General features: G+C 39.4%; 1 protein-coding gene across 4 annotated transcripts in view; it reads right to left on the bottom strand.

The window, feature by feature from the left end:
• Nucleotides 1-24,932, bottom strand: part of CDK14 (cyclin dependent kinase 14) — a 570,565-nt gene that overhangs the window by 116,960 nt on the left and 428,673 nt on the right. For all 4 annotated transcript variants that reach the window (XM_044245987.1, XM_044245990.1, XM_044245988.1 and 1 more), the window contains one exon: nucleotides 15,482-15,530. In XM_044245987.1, coding sequence (XP_044101922.1) covers nucleotides 15,482-15,530 — 49 coding nt within the window. The remainder of the gene's footprint in view (nucleotides 1-15,481; nucleotides 15,531-24,932) is intronic.

Here is a 24,932-nt window from a genome sequence, read left to right as displayed (position 1 = left end):
TCCATACATGTAAAAAATTAAACCCACCCTACTAAATGAAGGAAAAGGAGCCTTTTTAAAAAAAATTAATTTTATTTTTTTCAGTGATCCATCCATAATTCATTGTTGAAAAGGAGCCTTTTAAGACTATAATACTCTTTTCCAAATCAGACTATAGCCCTGAAAATCCTTTGGTAGAAAACACCCCATTCGGAGATTTACAACTATTGGGAAAAATAAAAACTTCAAGGTCATGAATAAACTTACATGAGAAAAAAAATCTCACTTTCAATTTATTTAAAATTTTTTAAAAAGATGTATTTATTTATTTTGGGACAGAGGGAGAGCACAAGCACATGACTGGGGGGAGCAGCTGCAGGAGAGAATCTCAAGCAGACTCCCCGCCGAGTGAGCAGCATGATGAGGGGCTCGGTCTCATGACCTGGAGATCACGACTTGAACCGACATCAAGAGTCAGTCACTTAACGGACTGAGCCACCCAGGCGTCCCCCAAATCTCACTTTTTAAAATGCTCATTCAATAGAATAATGAGAGAAAAACTCAAGTAAAAATATTTTCAGTATTATTTTACATATCTAAAGATAGATGCATTTTCTTGATAGATCTGCTTCAGGAATTATTTCTTAATTTTAAGATTAGCGACTGTGTTTTGTTGTGTTACATACCAAGGCACACTCCCCTCTTTGTCAGTTTCCCCTTGACTCTGTGTCCTCTTTACGACTGTCTAATATCTTCCTCACTTCCTCATGACTGGTTCCTGTTTCCCTGTTTTTGAAGTCTTGATTTTCTCCTGCCTACCAGGCACTTGGGTGCTGACTTCAAGTCCACATTTATCAAGACAATGGTAAAAAGCACGTCTTCTACCTCAGCCATCTTCATCTTTTTCTCTTCCCAACCCTTTTGTTCAAATGGTTCCCAAGTAGAGGGGCTCACAGATACTGGAACCAGGGCCCTCAGAACTGCAGAATATCCAGCTGTCTTTCTATTAGATCCCTGGCTTAATACAACTGTGTTTGGAGAGGGATCACTGTGATTTCTTATGTGGCCCAGGCTGTTGCTAAAGTTAGCATGGAGAAAACATTTTTTGTTGTTGCATTTGATTTGGCTTTGTGGTTCAAGTCCTAGAAATTAATTTACTCTACTCTGTGATGTGATGTATGCTCTAAATAAAGAACCCATCAGATGAGAGATCTTTAAATTTTGAGAAAAAAAATTTCATATATTTCTTTCAAAAGACTTTATTTCTGGGGCACCTGGGTCGTTCAGTGGGTTAGGCCTCTGCCTTCAGTTCAGGTCATGATCCCAGGGTCCTGGAATTGAGCCCTGCATCTGTTGGACTCTCTGCTCAGCGGGGAGCCTGCTTCCCCCTCTCTCTGCCCGCTTCTCTCTTTCTATGTCATAGATCTCTCTTTCTATGTCAAATAAATAAAATCTTTTTTTTTTTTAAAGACATTATTTCTTCCTATATGGAAATGTGTAACTTAAGTTGGGAGCTTTAGCAACAAATCTGTAGGGTGCATCGCAACTCAGGAAGAGTTAAGAATTGGCACCTTACATTCTTTTCTGAGTTCTAAGCCCTTGCCTTTGACCTTGCACCTTTTTCTCTCTGTACCTATACAAATCTGCATGTGATTGCATCAATGTAATAATCATTTAGCCCAAAGTGCTTTGGGAAGTTACAAATGGCTGTTCTAGCACAGAAACAGTTGCTATGTTATAGAGACTTCTGTCTAATGATTTCTCTGCAGATAATACACATACCCATTAACAGAAAGCCTACCATTCTTAGAATGGCAGGGAGCTAGTTTTGTGCACAGGAGCCCAGTCCTAAAGCCCGTTAGCATTGACAAGAACCTCAGGATGCCTCCCTATTTTGTTCTGTTGTATATGGGGTGTGGGGATGCCAAGGCTTTTCCAAGAGGCTGGTTTCTTAAAGAAAAACGTGGCTACCAACCAGCCCTGCTTTTGTCTCTCATTGTGTAGAGGAGATTATGGAGCTGGGGGCATGGGTGCTCTAAAGGTGGTTTGATGGTTAGCACGAAATAGGCTGAAGCTGTCTTTACTGAAATGAGCACAACCTTTGAGTTGCACCTTCCTTTATTCCTGCCTTTAACTCCACATTTGGCTCTTTGTGGAAAATGATTTATAATGGAAGGGCTATCGTTGCATATCCACGGCTTAAAGAAACATAAAATTGGCATAACTGCTAGAGCTCTTTATCTGCTTGAGTACTAATTTTATCTTTACACCTGAAATAAAAGAAAGATAAATGAATAAAGTTAAAAGGCTACACATCTATTATCCTCTGGGGTCCAACTACTTATAATTGCCAGGTATACATGGGTAAGGGTGTTTTTAGGCAGAAGCTAGTGGTATGATACAAACTGTTAAAAAAAAACACACACACAAGTCTACTTGGGGTGCCTGGGTGGCTCAGTTGTTAATCATCTGCCTTCAACTCAGGTCATGATCCTGGGGTCCTGGGATAGAGTCCCTTATCGGGCTCCCTGCTCAGTGGGAAGTCTGCTTCCCCCTCTCCAACTCTCCCTGCTTGTTTTCCCTCTCTTGCTATGTCTCTCTCTATCAAATAAATAAAATCTTAAAAAAAAAAAAAACCCAAACCACAAAGAAAAAACAGGTCTGCTCGTGTCTTAAAACCAATATATCATGTAATGTAATAAAATAATGTGAAAAACCAAAGATATGCATTTGCAGATCATTATAAAAATACAGAAGCGTTTAAAAAACTATTCTTTTGGAACTTCCAAGAAAACTTTCAAAATGATACTGAGGTCACTTCAGAATGGATGGAACAGGCACAGGCTTTATTTTTAGTCGATGTAAAGAACTGTTTCATACATAGAGAGTGGGGGGGTGCGCTCCAAATTAAGGAAGAAGCTTGTTTGCAGCTGTACACATTTTTAGCACATTCTTAAATTTTATTTCTATACTTAGGAAAAACTAGCTATAAACCGGTGACCCAGCTGAGACAGTGACATGCTACTTGCCCACAGAAACAGCGCTGCCCAAATACCAGGCTTTGAAACTCCATTCTGGATACCCGAGAGAGATATGTTCAATATTCAACAAAATTGAAGGATTGGGAAATTGGAAATCTCTCAGATGTTCTGAGAGAGAGAGAAAATCCTGGGGGAGAGTCAGAGGATTTGGATTTAAGCCCACAGCTATCCGAGAAAGAATAAGCAAGAGAATAGAAGTCCGGGCAGTAGGTTTTTAGCTACAAAATCTAATCCACCTCACCACAGATTCTGGTGGAACATCTGTTATGGACTGATCAGAATTCACACTCTACTCTGCACTATTCAATTTTGTAGTCACCAACCACATGCGGCTACTTAAATTAAAATTAATTAAAATTAAATAAGACAAAAAAATTCAGTGCCTCAACTGCATTAACCACATTTTCAGTTAACGAAGAGCCACATGTGGCCAGTAGCTACCATCCTGGACAGCGCAGATATAGAACATTTCCATCGATGCATAAAGATCTACTGCACAGTGTTGCTCTGTCCTTTCAAGATCTGCTGCAGCTTCCAGAAATGTCTAAAATTAAAAAAAAATAATTGTGTAGTTTAAACACTAGGAGGATTTGGTTCTTTAGATGAGAAGCAGAGATTGGGTTGAGAATAGCAGTGAATACATCTATGGAGAAGAGAGCCGGCTCAGTGATCAGCCCCAAAACATGCTGGCCCTTACAGGGCCTGAAGTCACGAGATGGAGGATGTCCCCGTGGAAATCTTCTTCACTTCCTTGGGGAAAAGAAGAGACATCAGAATTCTTTTTTTTTTTTTTCAAAAGATTTTACTTATTTGACACAGAGAGAGATCACAAGTAGGCAGAAAGGCAGGCAGAGGGGGAGGGGGAAGCAGGCTCCCTGCCGAGCAGAGAGCCCGATGCGGGGCTCGATCCCAGGACCCTGAGATCATGACCTGAGCCGAAGGCAGCGGCTTAACCCACTGAGCCACCCAGGTGCCCCGAGACATCAGAATTCTTTCAGGGGTCACAGCCTAAAAGTAAAATGGGAGGTAGCAGAATTCCGGAATGGAGTAAAGCCTAACTTGACCGCTAAATAAAATTACAACAGTTAGTATAATTCAATTCCAATTCTAAGCTTCAGTCAAGGATGACAAGAAATGAGAGACAAATGGAAAAATCACATTTGTGTTTATGTTTATAAATAAAATGATGTGTCTCGTTCTACTCAGAGGCAAAGGCATAGAATCTGGTGTAATCCTTAATCAAGCAGCCTGCAAGGTAGCTGAGCCAATAAAAACATTCTCCACCTAAGCAGATACCTAAAGCGGCAGCCGATCAAAGCATGGGGAAGCTTAAGGGGAAAAAAAAAAATCAGTTGCTTATCTCACTTTTCTTTTTTCCCAGAATACGCTGCCCTCTACAGGCCACATGGATATATACATACGTAAAGATCTGCATGAATAAGGGTTCAGTTATATCCAAAGGTAGCAAAGGTATGAGGAAAATGAGGGAAAGCAGTTAGTTCTATCTGTTGTCTGAAAGGCTTTAGGATCAAGCTGAGAAACAATCAACAGTTATAAACCTTTAATAAACCCTACCTCATCACCTGACATAAATACGAGAACTCGTAAATAGTACTATAGTCCTATCATGGCATTTTCCTGGAAAGGTTAAAAGTATGTTGACAATCATTTTCCCTTTGTTTTAATGAGGGAAAGGAGGATGTGGAGGAAAGAGGAAGAAAAATGAGTGATGTGGTTTGACAGCTTTCACTACATCTCCAAAGTATACCAATTTTGATCTAAAACTCAATATATTAAGACTAGGCTGAGTTGGGAGGTAAAAGCCAATGAAGGAATACACATAATTTTATCCCTGCTAAGAGTTTAATCTTTTAAACCTTGGCTGCAATGAAGTGGACAAAATCTGGCCTAAGAAATGAGAACTACCCTTCATCTTGACTTCAAATCATTTTTTCCCCCATAGTTGTGCCATAAACACATACACACACACACACTCTCTCTCTCTCTCTCACACACACACAGCTGGTATGTTTATTGGTTTAGTCACTAAAGGATTTAGCTGGACAAACATCACAAAGATGATGACTGATTTAATTGAATTTATGATCAAATGTTTTCCATTGCAGGAAGAGTAGGAAATCACTTATGGGGCGATTTAAATAATTTAAGGGAAGTTCTCTATTTGGCATTATGTTTGTATATCAAGTCTTGAGGGATTAAATACAGCTGAGGCCTAGCAAATAACTCACATAGAGATACACAGGATACGCTATGTAACAATGCAACAAGGGGCAGAATATTGATCCCTCTGTGCACATTTCTATTCACTTGTATGTCGTTGACAGTCTGAGTAAGGACATCCACACACATGAGACTTCAATTGTAAATCACCACTAGATTCTCCAAAATGTCTGAATTATCTAAACATGCTCTTTTAGGTAAAACAATAACTGATTTGGGGGTTGTATACATGTCTGCTTATGGCTTTTTAACATATCTTTGTTGTTAAAGACATAATGAAATCTATTGTTAAAGTCACTCCCACGATGACTATAACAAGGTGATTAGTGCTTTAGGGTATAGATGTGGCTCAATGTCTCAAAGAAAAATGCCAAGTTACCTTTGTTCCCTGTGATAGGTAGCAACTTAGGGCCACGCTTCCAGCCTTCATGGTGTTTCTAGTGATAAGTCATTCACTTGTGCCATTGAGAAGTCCCCAAACAGCAAGAGTAACTCCTTTTGGTCTCACCACTGAAACCTCTGGATCAAGTGGACATTTGGTCCTAGCACAGCTGGGTTAGTCTTACCCATCAGTTCATGTATGAAGTGCACGACAGGAAAGGTCTCATAGATGCTTTGAACTTGATAAGTGTCTATGGGTTTCTTTCAGTCTAATTAGGAAAACTGTCTGGTAGATGTGTTTCAAGACTTAGGGTAAATCACAGTTTTACATTAATTATGTACAATGCTATTTGTTAACATATCACTCTTAGGAAGGAACTGCTGGGAATGAGGGAATCTTATTTCTACACAGAAGTATTTTAAAAAATGATCTGGTGACCAAGCAGCAGTTCAGCATGTGCTCCTTGGAAGGTAGAAGAAGTAGTCCAGATGTCTGGGGACCCCGTATAGCACTGGGATTCATGTTTAAGGACCGCTGCTTATTGGGAACTGAATGAAATGCCCTGCAGGGCAGGGTAGGACAAGCTGTGCTGAAAAACAGGAGGGAGGTAAGCTAACGCTGGCCAATAGTGCCCCATCATTTACACCCATACCTTATTCAGTCCTCACAACAATCCTGCTAATAGTTTAAAGACCGAGAAGCTGGGGTTCAGGTTGATTAGGGAGCTTCTGGAACATCATTGTCATTGAGTTGCTGATCTAGGATTGGAACTTGGCCCCTATGATACCGAATGATGCCGACTTCAGACATTTTCTTGCCATTTGTGCCAAATGAGCTTTTGCAGCCTTCTTTCTTGGTTCACATCAACTGTATCTATTGGCTATGTATTCTTACAGGGTCAACAGGACTACCGTCTACACAGCAGATACCGGATGTACATATCAACATAAACAGTCTAAGAGCTCTATCTTCACAATGGGTGGAAGTTCCACTCAGTTTTATACAAAGTCTCCCCATATGATAAGGGAGACCCTTGTCCAATACTAATATTCAGGACAATCAACCAAAGAGTGGAGTGGGTGACAGAAGATGACATAGTTAAAATCATGTCTTTCTCCAGTGACTTGTTATGTTCATCTCAATTTTGAGGCTGAAAGTTCACTAAGTTCATAAACATTTTCTTAAAAGAAAATGATAAAAAAAATGTTGAGTTTTTTTCATACCCATTTTTTTCCCTAATAAATAAAGAGTAGTAAAAACTGCATTTGTTTATGTTTCACTTTCTAAAAAGTGGTAATTTTCAAGTTCTGAAACTGAATAATTAACATCTGTACCCACAGGGGTTCATGGGAGGCTTACTTAGAAAAATGGAGCCCTCTCAATAGCATCTCATATGTGGCGAAGAGGAAGCTGAGCCTTTATGATATTTTCTGAGTAGAGTTAGGGTAGATCAAGGGGGCCAGGAACAACAGCAGAGAGGTGAATTCTTGAGGGAGTTCAAAAAGGGGAGAGAGCTGTGTGTCTAACCCCTAGCAGTTCCCAACAGAAAAGAGAGAGAGAGAACACGAACAGGAGAAAGGAACAGAGGCGCTTGCAACAGGCAGCGCCCCTCAGGAGGGAACAGCATGGCTTCTTGAGGGGAGGAGGAGGGGAAGGGATGTCTGCATGCTATTCTTTGATACTTCCACGAGTTCCTCTGAAGATTTATTACACTTATTGGGCCCTCCAGAGCTATTTTCTTCTCAGTGTTTACAAATAAAAGACAGGGGTGAGAAGCAAAAATATAAGGAAGATCTCTGGACACTGGAGCACAAAATGCCAAGAGCTCAAATGCACGGAGTTTTCACAGCATCAGACATCCATGCCTCTACCATGCTGGGTGGCACTTAAGATAAGTGAAGAGTTTACATGTTCCCCTACAGCTGTGCTGCCCAGTATGGTAGCAAAGTATGGCTATTCACATTTAAATTAACTCTTAAATTAAGTTTAAGTAAACTTTAAAATTCAGTTCCTAAGTCACGTTAGCCGAATGTCAGGTACTCAACAGTCATAGAAGGCTAGTGGCTGTTGTACTAGGCAGTGCAGATGGAAAAGATTTTCATCAATGAAGAAGGTTCTACTGGACAGCACTGGTCTAGAGGAGAAGGAAACCTTGGTCAGAGTTTTTGTTATCTCAGAGGCTATGAACTTTCTGGAGAACAATCTGTTTTTACCCCTCTAAGTGTAGGGGGAGGGGATTGTTTCTTCCTTACACATAAATTTGAGGAACCAGTGGGAACTAGGTAACATGGAACTGCCGGAGTCAGAGGCCTGTGCTTGTCACCAGATGGGTCAGAATCAGATGAACCAGATGTGTCTGAACTGGCAAGGACTCAGATGGCCCCCTCTGCTCTGCCTTACCCCACGCATGCCTCATCACTGAGTAGGAAACCCCAGTACCCACTTACGGAAAGCAGAATGGGCCCCCAGGATGTCCACTCACTAATCCCTGAAGCTTGTGAATGTGTTGCCTTCCATGGCAAAAGGGACTCTGCAGATATAATTAATGTTGCAGACCTTAAAAAAAGAGAGATTAACCTGGATTATGCAGATAAGCCTTTGGAAGCAGAGAGCTTTCTCCTACTGGAGGCAGAAGGCATAGGGCAGGAGGAGAAGTGAGAGAGCTATGAGGCAGTGAGAAAGGCTCCCTTCACTGATGCTGGCTGGACAGGGGAGGGGGCTGCATGATGAGGAAAGAGGTGGCCTTTGCTGGGTGGGACTCCCTGCTGACAAGTGGTTAAAGAAAAGGAGGCTTGGCCAAGGACTACATGGGACTTAATTCTGCCGACCCACCGCCTGAATGAGCCTGGAAAGAGATTTCCATCAGAGCTTCCAGATAAGGCCCCGCCCTGCTGATACTTGATTTCTGCCTTGGGAGGACCAGAGCAAAGAAATCAGCTGGGCCCACCGAGGTTCCAGCTCCAAGAACTCTGTGACAATAGCACATGGTGTTTCACCAATACACCTGTGGTGATTTGTCAGGGCAGCCACAGAACACAAACACCCTGTTTTATATTTTGGAGAGGCAGAAGAACTTCTTTAGCTCACGTACCCTTCTAGAATCTGTTGTGGGAAACAGTGCAAGAAAGCCTAGTTCTCTCAGTCGTACGGCTTCCACAGTTGCTGCAGGAAGCTCGGTGCCACTTCAGAAGCATGGCTGGATTTTATTCCTTAATGAGCTGGACGGCAGAAGGAAGGTATTAGCTGCACCATAAGCATGTACTTTGGGGTGAGGAATCCAACACATCATCTGAAAGGATGAAAAACAATGGCTGTTGCCAGCTCCCAAGCCTGGCACGTACTGCCAATTAGTTAGAGAGAAGATGGATATTTTCTGTCTATCAGAAGGGAAACAAACAAACAAAAAAAACCCCTGTGCTCAGCAGATAACAAACCCAGCACAGGGTTTGCCCTTGGCCATCACCAGGGGTTATTAATAATAGCGAATTCTTTGCTACCACAAGAAAGATACGGACAAGAAACCTCACAATGGCACAGAATGACAGAGGGTAATTTCCTGGGGGCAGAGGGAGCTGTGTGGGATAGGGTACAGAGCTCACCAGCAGGGTCTGGATGGGTGGCCAGGAGGCCTGTCACCTCTAGCACTTCGACTGTTGCAAACTGGCCTTTATCCCAACGGTACATCATCCAGCAGCTGCACAGGGGAGGCCTGAGCTGATGTGTGTGGTCGGCCTGCTGCAAACCCTTTCCCCAGGACAGAAGTCAGGTTTCTACTTCATCACAGCTCTCCTGCTGCTAAGAAACCTAGACTGGGAATAAATGACATCACTTCCCAGAAGAGATCTCCCCAACGAGGGCTGTAGTGAGAACAGAAAATCAGATACCTATTCATTTGAATATCGGGGTTTTAAAATTGATATTTCTCTCCTAAGATTCACTTTGGCAGCGTACATTCTGAGCTGCAATTTTCAACAGCATTGATCATTTGACCACACTAAGCGGTTTCTTTTTTTTTAAGTTATAAAATAGAGATGATGGTACGTATCCTGACTACGTCCCAAGACTGTTTTAAAAAAACACACGAGATGTGGTAACATACAAGAAAGCAAATTCTACATTGTCAAATGCTGCCCAAGTGTTAATAACCACGGCTACCCCATCACAGCTCTGACTGTGGGGAAAGGAGGGTACATGAGGCCTCTGACAAGGTATGTTTCATCTGTTATCATATTTACACCACTGCTACTATTAGTAGCCAGGTCTGAGCCTCCGGCAAACTTGCCAACCTTCCCTTGGTTAGCTTTCTCCGTGTCCTCCTGGTGGATGCCCGACCCGTATCTTTGGACAGCCCTTGATTCCGTCTTCCTTGAGGCTCGTACCAGAGCCTGGACCTCCTCTTTCCCCTCTGAAAAATCCAGTCTTTAATTTTCTAGAACTGCTCCCTGGTAGGGAGCAAGGGGCTTAAGAGAGAGTAAACACCTCACACCTACATGATGCTTTCAGGACCTGAACCAGTGATTCATTCCTGTGAAGAGGAACGTCCCCAGCAATTTCTCTGAACTGCAACTTTGGGGCCTCCCAACAACACTACGTGCGGGTGTCCGAGATCGGGACAGAGACCCGCTTAGATCTGAGCATCCATCCATCTGTTTCCAAGGCTGTCATAAAGAATTGCACGCCGGGTAGCGTCCTGACGCTGGGCTCACATCCGCAAGCCAAGCAGCAGAGGACTGCAGCTTCAGCTCATCCTGGAGTGAAGAGAACGGAATTTCAAAATGTCTGCTTTACAGAGTGTCACCCCAATAAACCCAAGCCTAAAAAAGTGCATTGATGATGTACAGAGTAATTTCTTTGAAAACACTGCAAGAAGAAATCTCCAGGCACTAAATAAATTAAAACTGTTACTTTGAAGTAAATAGAATTATAACAAAAATGATCAACAATGGAAAAAAAAAATGTCGAAGTGGAAGAGGAGTTAAAACTTTGGCTCAACTGCGCCTCCTAGTGCCAACAGCTGTTCTTACGTTCCTTTCACTTCTCTAAACTAGTATAGAAAGGGGTAGTCCTTTCTTTGCAGTGTATTATTATTATCTTAGAAAATTTTAGATCGACTTGGAACAATAAAGCAGAGTAGAAAGACAGGACCTTTCGGTTTCCTGAGGAGGCACTGATTTAAATCTTAACGGAATGCAATCAGATAGGACAGCAAGAAAAATAAGGACTTGGCAGCATAAATATAGAATGAAGTGTGTTATTGTTTCTTTAAAAATTATTTTGAATACATTATGTTTTATGCACATGTACCACATGTGTTGGTACCTGCTTGGTACCAACCAAGCAGGTCATCTTTAAAATACATTCTAAAAATTGAGCATGGAATTCAAGAACCCTTTCAAGGAAAGTGCAAGAATGCGAAGTTAGAAAACTTAAATCTTCTGAATTTGGGTTTGTGACTGCTGGTACATTCAAATACATGCAGGTTAATGTCATCTTCTCTATTCTTGCATTTCCATTGAAGGAGTTTCATGGCAATGTCTCTGTACTTACTAAACATTTTAAAGAAGCGATGATTTCAATTCTTAGGAGAAATTCGGTCGGACTTACCTAACTGGAAGGATTATAAGCTGAAGCAGTGCACGTGGATGGAGAAAGCCGGACAAGGCTGGCCTCCACCTAGTCAAGTCTGTGGACATGTACTGCTTTATCTGCCACGAGCTGGGTTTTCCAAATCTGTCCTCTGTGGCTTTGTGGTTTATCCTTGGTTCTCTTTTTGCTCCTTTCAACCCTACCCCCACCCCAAATTGTTCAGCTGTTAAAAAGTTCCAAAACAAGCAAATGTGTTCCTGGAATCCTACCCTAACCAGTGCTGGAGAGCGTATACTAAGGCTTGCTTCTCCAGCCAAAATAATAAAAGATCTTTTAAGTGGCTGAAATTCTTGGTTGATTGCATATACATGCCCATGTCAGACAACTATAAATAGAGAGATTTGGAAGAAAAATAGGGAGAGTCTTTATAACTCCAGTGAAATAAAATGGAATGTTTTTGAAGGCAGTGAGAAAACAGTACATGTATTTATAAAATTAAGATGTGTCTCTCTTTAATCCAAAATCTCCTTTAAGCAGGAAGAGCCCACACAAATCATGCATGTCCACATGAGGGAATAAAAGGGCTTTCTTTTCTTTATTAATAGTTATTTATTATTCTCAATCCTATAATTAAGACTTCTTCTTTATATTATCCTTTTGAGTTTAGATATCTGTAAGATCTTTTGATATTTTTCTCCCATCATTGCTTTGTTCCCCCAGAATACTAAAAAATCCTTCAAAGGATAAAATTATGCCCATGGTTACTGGTATAAATGAAGTCAGGAGGGAATTGTATTGGTGTTACCTAGGGCAGACTTGGCCCCCCCAATAAACTGGGTCACTTGTTATAGCTGTTCAAAGAGACTTGAGGATTCATTGCTCAAGAAATTCTGGCTCTTTTAGGTAGGTTAACACATCACCTAGCTTTAATAGCTGAGGTAATACATATTCTTAAAAGATATCCCTACTTAATTTGGAACAGTGACTTACTTTTTATTAACCTACCCATCTTATATTAACCCATCTAAACTGAATTCAAATTAGTGCTTATAAATTAGTTCACTTTATTTTGAACCTATTACTGCTGTACAAGAGAATTTGCCAACTGCTCCAGTTTCACAATTGTGCTTATAGACAAGCAAATTAGTTAGAAGTGATGGAGGAAAACCAGCACTTGCTTAATAGTCTTTAAATGCAGTTCTTCTGAACCTTGACCTCCCTCCAAAGTGACAGATGTTGAAATGTCGGTGGCTGCAAAGTCACAAGTCCATTTGGAGGAGGGATCAATAATATAATTAGGGTCTCTGAAATCTTGGTTTTCTCTAAATTTCATTGGGTTTTAATGGGTTAGAAGCTATGGCTTGGCTGTAAGGATTCAGTATATAACACTGGTGCAAGAAAGTAGTATTTTTTAAATATTTTAAGTGATTTTTTTAAAAAAGATTTTATTTATTTATTTATTTGACAGAGAGAGATCACAAGTAGACAGAGAGGCAGGCAGAGAGAGAGGTAGAGGGAAGCAGGCTCCCTGCTGAGCAAAGAGCCCGATGCAGGACTCGATCCCAGGACCCTGAGATCATGACCTGAGCCGAAGGCAGCGGCTTAACCCACTGAGCCACCCAGGCGCCCTTTAAGTGATTTTTTATTACTCCGTGTTTTCTGAGGTAAATCCTTAAGGCAACAAAAAGTAAGACTTATGGGAGCTTAAAAAGTAGCATGGTTCTGAACAGGTTATGTTTATAATTTAAAAATCTTACCTCAAGTTCAGCTTTTAATATTTTTGCTAAAATGCTTTAAAAGCAATCTAAGGGTAAGGCCCAGTTTGTTAGATGCTTTTGAATTAACTCTAATTTTTTTTTTTTTAAAAGATTTTATTTTTTTGTCAGAGAGAGAGCACACAAGCAAGGGGAGAAGCAGGCTTTCCGCTGAGCAAGGAGCCTGGTGTGGAACTCAATCCCGGGAGTTCCTAATTCTAATTTTTTTTAAAAGCACATGTGATGTTACAGATTAAAAGAAAGACATTAACCACAGTTCTACCAGTTCATTAAGAATAGTTTACATGAAAATGTAAGATTTCTGTTAGTATTTTAGACCTTGATTTTGGTAGAAAAATTATAAATCCTATGTTCATAGAAAATGCAAGTAATAAATATCCCTGAAGATATATCTTAAGGAAAAAAACTATGTTACTATTTTGCAAAAAATCATATTCTGAAGAATTCTTATTTGCCCTCTAAAGTCAAAGCATATTTACTGACACTTAGCATCTTTTTAAAAAAATCTGAACATTGTGCATAATGCACAGTTTTTAAAATTTCTAAAACATCAATACCAGAGGACTGTACATCCTGATTTTCATCAATGAAATTAACTACTCTTGTTGTAACATGATCAATACCTCTCAGAGCAAAGTAAGCATGGGGTCTTAGGTGGTCAGAATGAAGCAAGCTTATCAGAAGCAAGCAAGTCAGAATTCAAGCAACACTTGAGTACTATTCCAATTTTGCTTTTCTTTTAGAAAGACATGAGGCAACCTTGTTTCCCTGAGGCATCCCACCTGTCATGGTGGAATGGCTGGATGAGAAAGGCCATTCATTCATTGGGGCCTGCGTGCTTGAGAGCTTGCAGTGGTGGATGGTACTGAATACAAGCTACAGATATGAATGGCTGGAGTGGGTCAGGTGTACACAACGTGGGGTCATACCCATAAGAGGACAGTGGAAGAAATATCATTCACCATCATCTACACATACCCACCTCCCATTTTTTTTGTTGACTACTCTAAGTGGGTAAGGACCGCCATTTATTTTTCTGGGCAATTTAGAGGTCACTCTAGCTCGGCCCCTCTGAAGGAAGGAAATGGCTGTTCTCCACAAATGCTCTGTGTAGATCTGCCAGATGTTCCTGTGACTTCAAAGGAGGGGTTAGAAATTCAACTGCTTTATAAAGAACTGTCTCCTAAGACGGTTACCTGCTTGGACAAACCTTCTTGAGCAATCATGAGAGAATGTGTTTGGTCATTTAATTAAGGTAGGAACTGTATACTATATGTGATACCTCGTGTATGAAAGCACTTAATTAAATTGTTAGACGGATGACCAGTGAAGGGGGGAGGGTGAAGGGAACAAGAGTGAAGGAACAGGCACAGAATGTTCCCAACAGAGGGCATGCCTCCCAGACATTAAGAACTGATTCTTCAAATGGAAATGCAAAGCCTTGTGTTAGACGAAAATAGTTATCCCAGTGCTCTTCTAAGGATGAATTTAATCAAAATAACTTGCCAAATCTTCCAAATAAACCACTGCAAAGTTTAAAGTACTCACTTCATGAGTTGCTCACAATAAGTTGTCTACTGGATCTACTGACAACATTTTTATTATAAAAAGGTTTTTTTCCTTCTTTTTTTATTTTTATAATTGATGGTGTCTAAAATGAAACATGTTGTAACAGTAAAAACTGAGGCAATAATACCAAATTCCCCACAGACAAAATTCTGTTATGACAAATTAATTTTTTTTAAATCAAACCAGTCCCAGTTACCTTTTTCCCAGCACCATGCTTGAAATACGATCTCCACAACTAATGAGTGACTCAATCACTCTGCTTTCCAACTTTCAATGATTTATTAACACGTTGGCTTGCAATAAAAGACCTTTGAATAACTTGAGAAACCCAGACCTTCAGATTTCATCAAATTTCGAAACCAATAAATAAAATTATTTCAATGAGATCAGATGAGAGAACAGAAATTAAATAAACAGATCACATATATTTCAAGTGATACACATACTTCGCTTTCCAACAAGGCTTAGGAGAACAACAGATAAACTGAAAAAATCTGAAAGATCAATTTTCTCTAGCTCCAAGTTTGTCACTGGCATTATTTAGATTAGAATCAGTCATAACACTGTACTTAGATGCTATTTTGTTATTGTGAAAACATTTCTTGGAATTCAGTTATGAGAAGATTAAGCATAATGAATTTCAGGATTTAGAATTCTCAAGCAATGCCACGTTGCTCTAAGAACCCAAACTCATATATAACAGCATCGGCTTAAAGTGAACATGGAGGCTGGTGCCCAGTTAGGGCTTACCGACTATTTAATGGTTAAATGAATGGATGCATGGATACTTGGATGAGCAAATGAAAAATGTCAAGACAAGCTTATTTGGAGAGTTTTAAGAATTGAGAGAGAAACTGAGAGAGAAAAGAAAAAGAGCAAGAACAAGCACAAACTGTGTAAAGACTTACTTATTCCATGCTTGCCTAAGGTTTTTAGAGCTGTACAGGGTAAAGCGTTCTGAAATAAAAAAGAAAAATGATAAGCAACCTTTGTTTCAAATGTATACATTACAAGTATGTTAAAAAAAAAAAAAACCAAAACCTCAACTTTTAAAAAAGACAGCGTTTGACTTTAGCCATGGTTACGCTGGCCATGGTACACTTCACCTTTAGATCAGGCAGTTACAAAGAATAAAACAGGAAGATCGTAACATTTTAAATAAGGAAGCATTGTTTTCTTTTGTTACGGTGATTTATATTTCATAATCTGGTTTCCTAATAATTATTTCTTAGAATAACTAAGTTTTAATCAGGTAAAAAAAAGAAACACAAATTCCAAACCTCCAAACTGTAAGTCTACTGAAGAACACTGACACATTGGTGAAGTAAGAACTGCTGCCTTCACTATGAAGATATCTCTGATCCAATACAGTAATGGTGGTTCTCCTTTCTTACACTATTTAGTATTTACGTTTTCTTTCTTACATTTGCTTGGTTTGGCTCAAAGCCAAACTACTAATATCCTCTAATGTACCTTTATGTTTTTCATTAAGTCATCTTTATTTTATTTTAAAAATTAAGATGTTGGTTTTACAAAGTTAAACAATAAAGCAGCACAGATGTTAATAATCTCCTCTCCTGCTCTCTATTTTTGACTCCTGAAGACACAGCAATTGTTAATGTCTAGGGTATGTCTCTTTCCACATATTTATTTATGTTTACAATACAAATCCATCCATATATACATGTGTAGATACTACTTTAATTTTTAAAGATGGATTGTACAATAAACAGTCTGGAATCTTTTTAGTATGCAGCAGTCCTTTAAAGCAAGAAAATAGATTTAACAATTGTTTTAAGACTGTATAATATTCCATAGACTAGAAGTATCATAGTTATTTAGACTATTTCCTACTGATGACAACTGAGATCATTTCCAGTTCCTTTTCCCTTAAAAGCAATGCTTCAATAAATATCCTTGCACATCTATCTCTGTATACTAATGCCTTTGTTTCTATTGGACAGATTTTTCCATGTTGAACTGTTTGGTAAATGGTATGCACATTTTACATTTTAATAGATGCTGATAGATTACTTTTCATTTTCCAGCAATGAAAAAATGATGTCTCTTTATAGTATGCATCCCTGGAATGCAAGGGTGGTTTAACACATGCAAATCAATAAATGTGATACACCATATTAAATAGACTAAAAAACAAAAATCACATGATTATCTTAATAGATGCAGAAAAAGCATTTGACAAAATTTAGCATCCATTCATGATAAAAACCCTTAAAAACTGGGTATAGAAGGAATGTACCCAATGCAGAAACGCATATACATGACAAGCCCACAGCTAATACCATACTCAATTATGAAAGGCAGAAGGCTTTTTCTCTAACATCAGGAACAAGACAAGGATGTCCACTCTCAGCATTCTTTTTTTTTTTTAAAGATTTTATTTATTCATCTGACAGACAGAGATCACAAGTAGGCAGAAAGGCAGGCAGAGAGAAGGGAAGCAGGCTCCCTGCTGAGCAGACAGCCCGATGGGACCTGGGGGCTCAATCCCAGGACCTCGAGATAATGACCTGAGCCGAAGGCAGAGGCCTTAACCCACTGAGCCACCCAGGCGCCGTGACTCTCTCAGCATTCTTATTCAACACCATGCTACTAAAAGTCTGGGCCTGAGCAATCAAGAAAAAAAAAGGAAGAAAGAAAGAAAAATAAATAAAAGGCATCTGAATTGGAAAGGAAGAGGTAAAACTGTCTCTGTTTGCAGACATGATTTTATATATAGGATATCTCCACCAAAATACTATAGTGCCAAATTCAGCCCAGCTGCAGAATACAAAATCAATATATAAAAGTCAGTTGTGTTTCTCTATGTTAACACTGAATTATGTGAAAAAGAAATAAAGCAAAAACTCCATTTATAAAGCATCAAAAATAATGAAATGCCTACGAATAAATTTAACCAAGGAGATAAAAAAATCTGTACATTGAAAATTATTAAGACACTGAAGAAAGAAATTGAAGACACAAATAAATGGAAAGGAATCCTGTGTTCATGAATTGGAAGAATTAATCTAGTAAAATCTTCATACTACCCAACATCATCTATAGCCCTAATACAATCCCTATTGAGATTTCAACAGCATTTTTTAAATAAAAATTTTATTTATTTATTTGACAGACAGAGACCACAAGTAGGCAGACAGGCAGGCAGAGAGGAGAAAGCAGGCTCCCCGCAGAGCAGAGAGCCTGATGCGGGACTTGATCCCGGGACCCTGGGATCATGACCTGAGCTGAAAGCAGGAGCTTAACCCACTGAGCCACCCAGGCACCCCTCAATGGCATTTTTTTTGTATTTATACAAACAAGAAGAAAACAATCCTAAAATGTGTATGGAACCACAGAAGACCCTAAATGGCCAAAGCAATCTTGAGAAAGAAGAACAAACCTAGGGGCATTACCTTTCCTGATTTCAAACTATCTTTCAAAAAGTTAGAACAATCTGAACTATCTGGTACTAGCATAAAAACAGACACACAGACTAATAGAACAAAGGTGAAAGCCCAGAATTAAACTCAGGCATGAACGGTCAACTAATGTTTGACAAGGAAGCCAAAATACTCAATGGAGGAAAAATAATCTCTTCCATATATGGTGGGAAAACAAACAAAAAAATGAAACTGGACTCCTATTTTAAACCAAGAAGAAAAATTAGCTCCGAAAGTATTAAAGACTTAAATGTAAGACCTGAAAGCACAGACAAAAACAGAGGTGGAAAAAGCTTCTTGACACTGGTCTTGGCATGACCATATTCATGGATTTTATGGATACAACACCCAAAGCACAAGCAGTAAAAACGAAAATAAACAAGTGAGACCACAACAAACTAAAAGCTTCTGCACAGCAAAAGAAACCATCAACAAAATGAAAAGGCAACCTATGGAATGGGAGAAAAATATTTGCAAACCACCTATCTGGTAAGGGGTTAATATCCAAAATATATAAAGAACTCACAAAATTCAATAGCAAAAAAATCAAATAATATAATTAAGAAGTGGGCAAAGGACCTGAACAGACATTTTCCCAAAGAAGATATTTAACTGGCCAACAAATACATGAGAAGGTGCTCAACATCACTAATTATCAGATTAAAACCATCAAAAACACAATGAGATGTCACCTCACACATGTCAGAATGGCTAGTATCAAAAAGATAAGATAACAAGTGCTGGCAAGAATGTGGAGAAAGCGGAATGTTTATACATTATTGGTGGGAATGTAAATTGGTACAGCCACTATGGAAAACAGTAGGAAGGTTTCTCAAAAAATTAAAAATACAACTATCATATGATCCAACAATTCCATAGGAGGATATTTAATTTCTGATGGAAATTAAATTACTAACTTGAAGAGATTTCTGCAGCCTTACATTCACCTCGACAATACTTACAATAGTCAAGATATGGGAACAACCAAAGTGTCCACTGATGGATGAAATGAATGAAAAAAATGTAGTGTATATATGTAAGGGACAGTATTCAGCCATAAAAAATAAGGAAATCCTGATATTTGCAACAATGTGGGCATTGTGTCCACTGAGGGTGTTATGCTAAGTCAAATAAGCCAAAGAAAGATAAATACTGTATGATCTCACTTGTATGTGGAATCTAAAAAACCCTGAACTCAACAAAAGCAGAGAACAGATTAATGGTTGCCAGGGGCAGGGGATGGGGAGGTAGAGAAATGGATGAAAAGCAATCACAGGATATAAATTTCTAGTTATAAAATGGATCAATTCTGGGGAGGTAATGTAAAGCATAGTGACTTTAGTTAACAATATTACCCTGTATATTTGAAAGTTGCTAAGACAGTAGATCTTCAAAGCTCTCACCACAGACACACAAAAATTGTAATCACATGATATAATGCATATGTTAACTAAACTTACTGTGGTATCATTTTGTTATGTGTGTGTATATATGTGTGTGTGTGTGTGTGTGTGTGTGTATATATACATATATAAAATCACTCTGTTGTGCACCTTACACTTATACACTGTTATATGTCTATTCTATCTCAATAAAGGTGGGCAAAAAAAAGTGTTCTAGCAAAATAAAACAAGGAGATATAATGTAGACAGACCAATATGAGAGGAACACTTTAAGTGATGAGGGAAGGTGAGTTTCAAACAAAACCATCAGTCAACAAAATAAAGTTCCCACTGGAAATCTGGTTGGAGTGTCATTAAAATATCTACTTATCTGAAAATAATGATGTAAAATCTTTGTATACAACCTTTTGGTGTATCTTTCCATTCAGAAAGGCTTTGTGTGTATGTCCTCCAATAAAATTAAATGGCATCTTGATTCCTTTTAAAAATTTCCATACTTAAAGGCTTAAGTATTGCTTAATATTGGTTGGTGTCCCTTTTCAGTGTTGTCTGCTTTTAAGGAAAAGCTTTTAAAGGAGAGAATCTAAATGACTGGTATTGCTTTTGTTATGGTATATTTCCTGTGGAAGAATACCATTAAATAAGAAGAACAAAAAGAAATTTAAGAACCTGCTCAACTTCCCATTTCTAAACACAGTCTTTATCCAAACAGAATGACTGGAAATACTGTGCAATGATTCATTGGTTCAACTACTATTTATTGAGCAACTACTATGTGCCAGGGGTCCTTCCTGGTGGCTGAGGCTACACAGAAGGTATCACACAGAAACCCTTCATGCAGGCAGGGAGCTCATATTCCAGTAGAATGTGCAAGGCTGGAGTGAGCCTGAAGGACAGGGTGGCTGGAGCAGACAGAAAGCCCAGGAGAGAGAAGTGGAGGCTGAGACAGAGAAGGGACACGGGGCAGAAGACGGGCTCATATGGAGCCCCTGTGGCCTGTAACTCACCATCCACACATTTGCCTTCGAGAACACACTATCAGGAGCAAGGACAGAACTGGGAGATGAAGAAAAGTTTTTTACAACTGTACAGAGGGAGACGATATACTCTGGGCCCTAGAAACAGTGACTGCAGTGAGAGGGGGTCAGTCTGTCTGCAGCTTGTTAAAAGGCAGAGCAATAGATTTACTGATGGATTGGATATAGGCTACGACAGAAAGGCAGGCATTAAGAAGAGGAAGAGAGGGTTTACGGACCTCTAATTTCCAAGTTCCAAAGATTGAGAATTTCATACTCAACTCAGCTGTCATGCCAAGAATACATGAATCTTTCCAGGATGATTCAGAAAGTACTGAAGGTTTTCATGGAGCTTCCGAGTCACCATTCAAGCTGGGATAATTGTTAAAATATTTAAGAACCTGCCAGGCGTGAATTCTGACCAATCAGCGCAGAAACTAGTCATTATGCTCTAATGGCATGCATTTGCCAAAGATCAGACCTGATTCCAAATAGCCATTGTTCTAAAGCTATGGGTCAAAGTGCTCACCAACAATTATGAGTTAAAAGTCTCAAAAAAACATGTAATGTCTCAGTTTACTCTCTACTAGACTGCATTATAAAGTCACAACGTAACTCAGCCAGTTGGTGTAGAGTAAAAACTTAAAGGCATATTCTAGGTTTGAGGATTCACTGACAAAGAAAGGAGAAATGGGGAGAACAGTTCTTTTTATAAAGGTCTTTAAAAAAATTATCTGAAGTCTGGTATTAAAAAAGCAAGATATATTTTTAAAAATTAATTACATCAAGTGTTCTTGTAAAGCAAATTTGATCTCCTTAACTTTGTACTCCCCACAAAGCAATTTTAATAATTTGCTATGATTTCAGGAGGAACAAGAATTCCATTACAGATAAAATTAATACAATCTTGCATTTACAAGTAAATTATTATTCTTGGCAATTAATGGCTGCACATAAATACAAGTTCTAAGAATTGCCTCTATTTAGAGTTTGACAGGATATGCTAATAGAATTTTTTCCCCCAGAAATACAATATGTCCAATTTAGCTGTGCATAAAAGCCCAAACTGAAACACGCCATACGAAAGTTAGAAAAAATAAGGAAGAATGAGGTTTCCCTGTGTTTGCCTTCCATCACTACTCATGTAAACTCTGAATTCTTTTAGCAAATGTGACCTAAGCACCTGCCAGGGTGCCAGGAGCTGCACTGGACACGGAGGAGTGGTAAAAGTCCCAGTTATAGTTCAGTGGCACCAAAATGTAAATACAGAATTACAAATACAGGGTGAAGAGTGCTGCCAGTGTGGATACGGACACCATCCCTTGGGAGCCTGGAGGCAGAGCCACTAAGTGCATGTTTCTTTTCCAAATGAAGACAGGATAACTCAAATATCTGAAGCCAGCCCCAGTAAAACACAGGCACTGCTTTCTTGTATCCAGCATCCTTCAGATCTTAACTGCCAGGTACACAATTTCAAATGGAGGAGGCGCTACTATTTTTTTTGTTCTTGTTTTTGTTTTTGTTTTTGTTTTTGGCCAGGAACATGCATTACATTTATAACTCCATGAAAAAGTTATATTTTAAAAAAGCGATTTCCACTATGAATAAAAGTGATGTTCCATTAGAACAAACACAATATAATTCAGCACGTAAGTTTGAAAAACAAAAAGGTGCTGGAATCCAGGGCTCTGAACCCATAACAGTTATCTTTAATAAAATATTCAAGGGCCTATGAATGACTTTATCAGATTATTCAAGTTATTTGCATATGAGTATTTTACACTGTTATGCTTTAGTTAAGTTTACTCTGTCAGTGACTACTTGAATGTCAGCTTTCTCTTTCCAATTATGTTTAAACTAGAAGTTTAGAATGTTGTGATGTAAAGAACTGGCGAAACTCTGAGCATAACTGAGGCGTGCAATTAATTTAAACCTGCAGGCTGATTTTCACCTTCTCTTCTTGCAGGGACATTGCAGAGGACGATCACACACAGCGGGAGGCCGGGGAGGAGGGCCAGCACAGAAGAAATCACTCGCTCTGCCACGGGAGGGGGGTGGGAGGACAGAGAACTGGGAAGGTTTTCCCTCAAACTGCCCTGCTTGTGTGCTGCGGGTCACTGAAATACCGCAGGAAAACAAGCGGAGAACAATGGTACACGTTCTAGCGACTCAGCTTTAAAAACCTATAACCGCAGTGGCTTCGGGCATTAGGAAAGCAGACTGGAACCCACAGGAAGAGAAAACCTAAACTGGAAGGTACTCATTCGCTTTTAGGGAAGACCTGGATCCATCAGGAAAATAACTTTAATTTGTATTCGCCTCATTTCCTTCTCACCAATTTTTTTTTTTTCTTGTATCTTACAGGACACTGCTGTGGTTTCTAACTTCAATAACAGGAAAAAATATGAGTAAACACTTACATCAATCAACAAATTAGAAACCCCAAATATGTTTGAAGGACTTGAGAGGTGAAATCAGGATTTGTAAGCTATCGCTTTTCTTCCTTTTTTGGGAGGGGTGGCAACAGAGATGAGAACTTACAAGTCTAAGACTTTAGCATACCTCTTGTAAACAGATTTAATATCATCCAACATAAATAATATCACCAAACAAGTGTTTCATAAGTCAATAAGTCAATATAAAAATGAGCATGTCCGGGCGCCTGGGTGGCTCAGTGGGTTAAGCCGCTGCCTTCGGCTCAGGTCATGATCTCGGGGTCCTGGGATCGAGTCCCGCATCGGGCTCTCTGCTCAGCTGGGAGGCTGCTTCCTCCTCTCTCTCTGCCTGCCTCTGCCTACTTGTGATCTCTGTCTGTCAAATAAATAAATAAAATCTTTAAAAAAAAAAAATGAGCATGTCCAAAATGCCACAGGAAATGTTAGATGTGCTTGATAATTAACTCCTCTCAACAATATATTCAAACCTTCACAATTAAAAATTTTTAGAATTGTTTTATATTTTAAAATACATTTACTCTTTCTTACTGAGCTTGTAAGAAAAGTAGTAAGAATTTCAGCAAAGAGCCGTGGTCATTGTATCACCTGGCAGGGGTGGTGAACCTGAGGCCCTTCTCAGGACTGTTTCAGTGAAGCAGAAGGGCTCTGGTCCTTTAGAAGGTCAACAACAAACATAGTTATGGATCATGCTAATGAGATTTCAAACAATTACTCTTATTATTAAGTAATGTATAATATTCTTAAATCCTTTAGGATAGGAGACATGAGTATTCCTTCATTCTCTCGTTTATTCTACAAGTATTTATTATGTGCCTACTGTTTGCCAGGCCCTGTGGATACAGCAGTGCACAAAACATATATGGTCATAAGCAGCCTACAATAAATCACGGCACCAATACTAATGGATTATCAATAGAAGAAAACTCTATTGACAAGTATGCCGAAGAATTTTTATGCAACCTTCACTGTCTCCTATTAGGAAAGCCAAGCCAGCAGTGAACACTTCAGTTGATAGTCTGATTGAGACAGATTAGCTGGATTTAAACTATTTATAGTTTTTTTTAGAAGATTTTATTTATTTATTTGATAGAGATCACAAGTAGGCAGAGAGGCAGGCAGAGAGAGAGGAGAAAGCAGGTTCCACGCTGAGCAGAGAGCGATACGGGGCTCGATCCCAGGACCCCGGGATCATGACCTGAGCTGAAGGTAGAGGCTTCAACCCACTGAGACACCCAGGCACCCCTATTTATAGTTTTTAAAACAGAAGTAAAGCAGAATTCCTGTACAGAAGAGGAGAGTTTACCCCAGATGGAGAGGGCTCAACTTGTTCCAAAATATGGGGTTGTTAGATCTCTCAACTCCAAAAAAGCAGAGTGACCTAAACAGATATTTTAATTTTTATTTTTTAAAAGATGTTATTTATTTATTTGACACAGAGAGAGAGAGAGAGAGCGAGCATGAACAGGGGAACATCAGGCAGAAGGAAAGGGAGTGGGAGAGGGAGAAGCAGACTCCCCGCTAAGCAGGAAGCCCGACATGGGACTCGATCCCAGGACCCTGGAATCATGACCCAAGCTGAAGGCAGATGCTTAACGACTAAGCCACCCAGGTGCCCCCTAAACAGGTATTTTGGAAATGATACATAAATAATACATATGTTCACACACCTGCAAGTCACAGCTTTAACATACTTGATAGCCCCAAAATACATAATGACTGAGATCTGGCACACCTTGAATGTTATCCCTGAGGCTCTGGCATGACACATTCATGCTGAACAGAACTGCACTGTCCTGATGCTGTCCCCGATGGCCACCTCAAAATGCTCGGCAGCCACCTTCAGACGGTGCACGCAGGAGACGGAAGTAACATGACCTACTCCGGCAAATCATCTTTTAATTCCCAAACGTGGTTGTTTTAAAAAGAGTAATCTCTTAGCAACTTCTAGAAACAAACATTCTCCTACTTCATTAAATATTTTTACTTCTGATGGCTTGGCTTTTCGGACATGTGTACAACTGTGGCTTTGTGAATGCGCAGT

This window comes from Neovison vison, chromosome 4, assembly GCF_020171115.1.
Source record: "Neovison vison isolate M4711 chromosome 4, ASM_NN_V1, whole genome shotgun sequence".
In the NCBI taxonomy this organism is placed as follows: domain Eukaryota; kingdom Metazoa; phylum Chordata; class Mammalia; order Carnivora; family Mustelidae; genus Neogale; species Neogale vison.
Note: the sequence above shows the minus strand (reverse complement) of the source record. Positions and strands in the feature narration are given on the sequence as shown.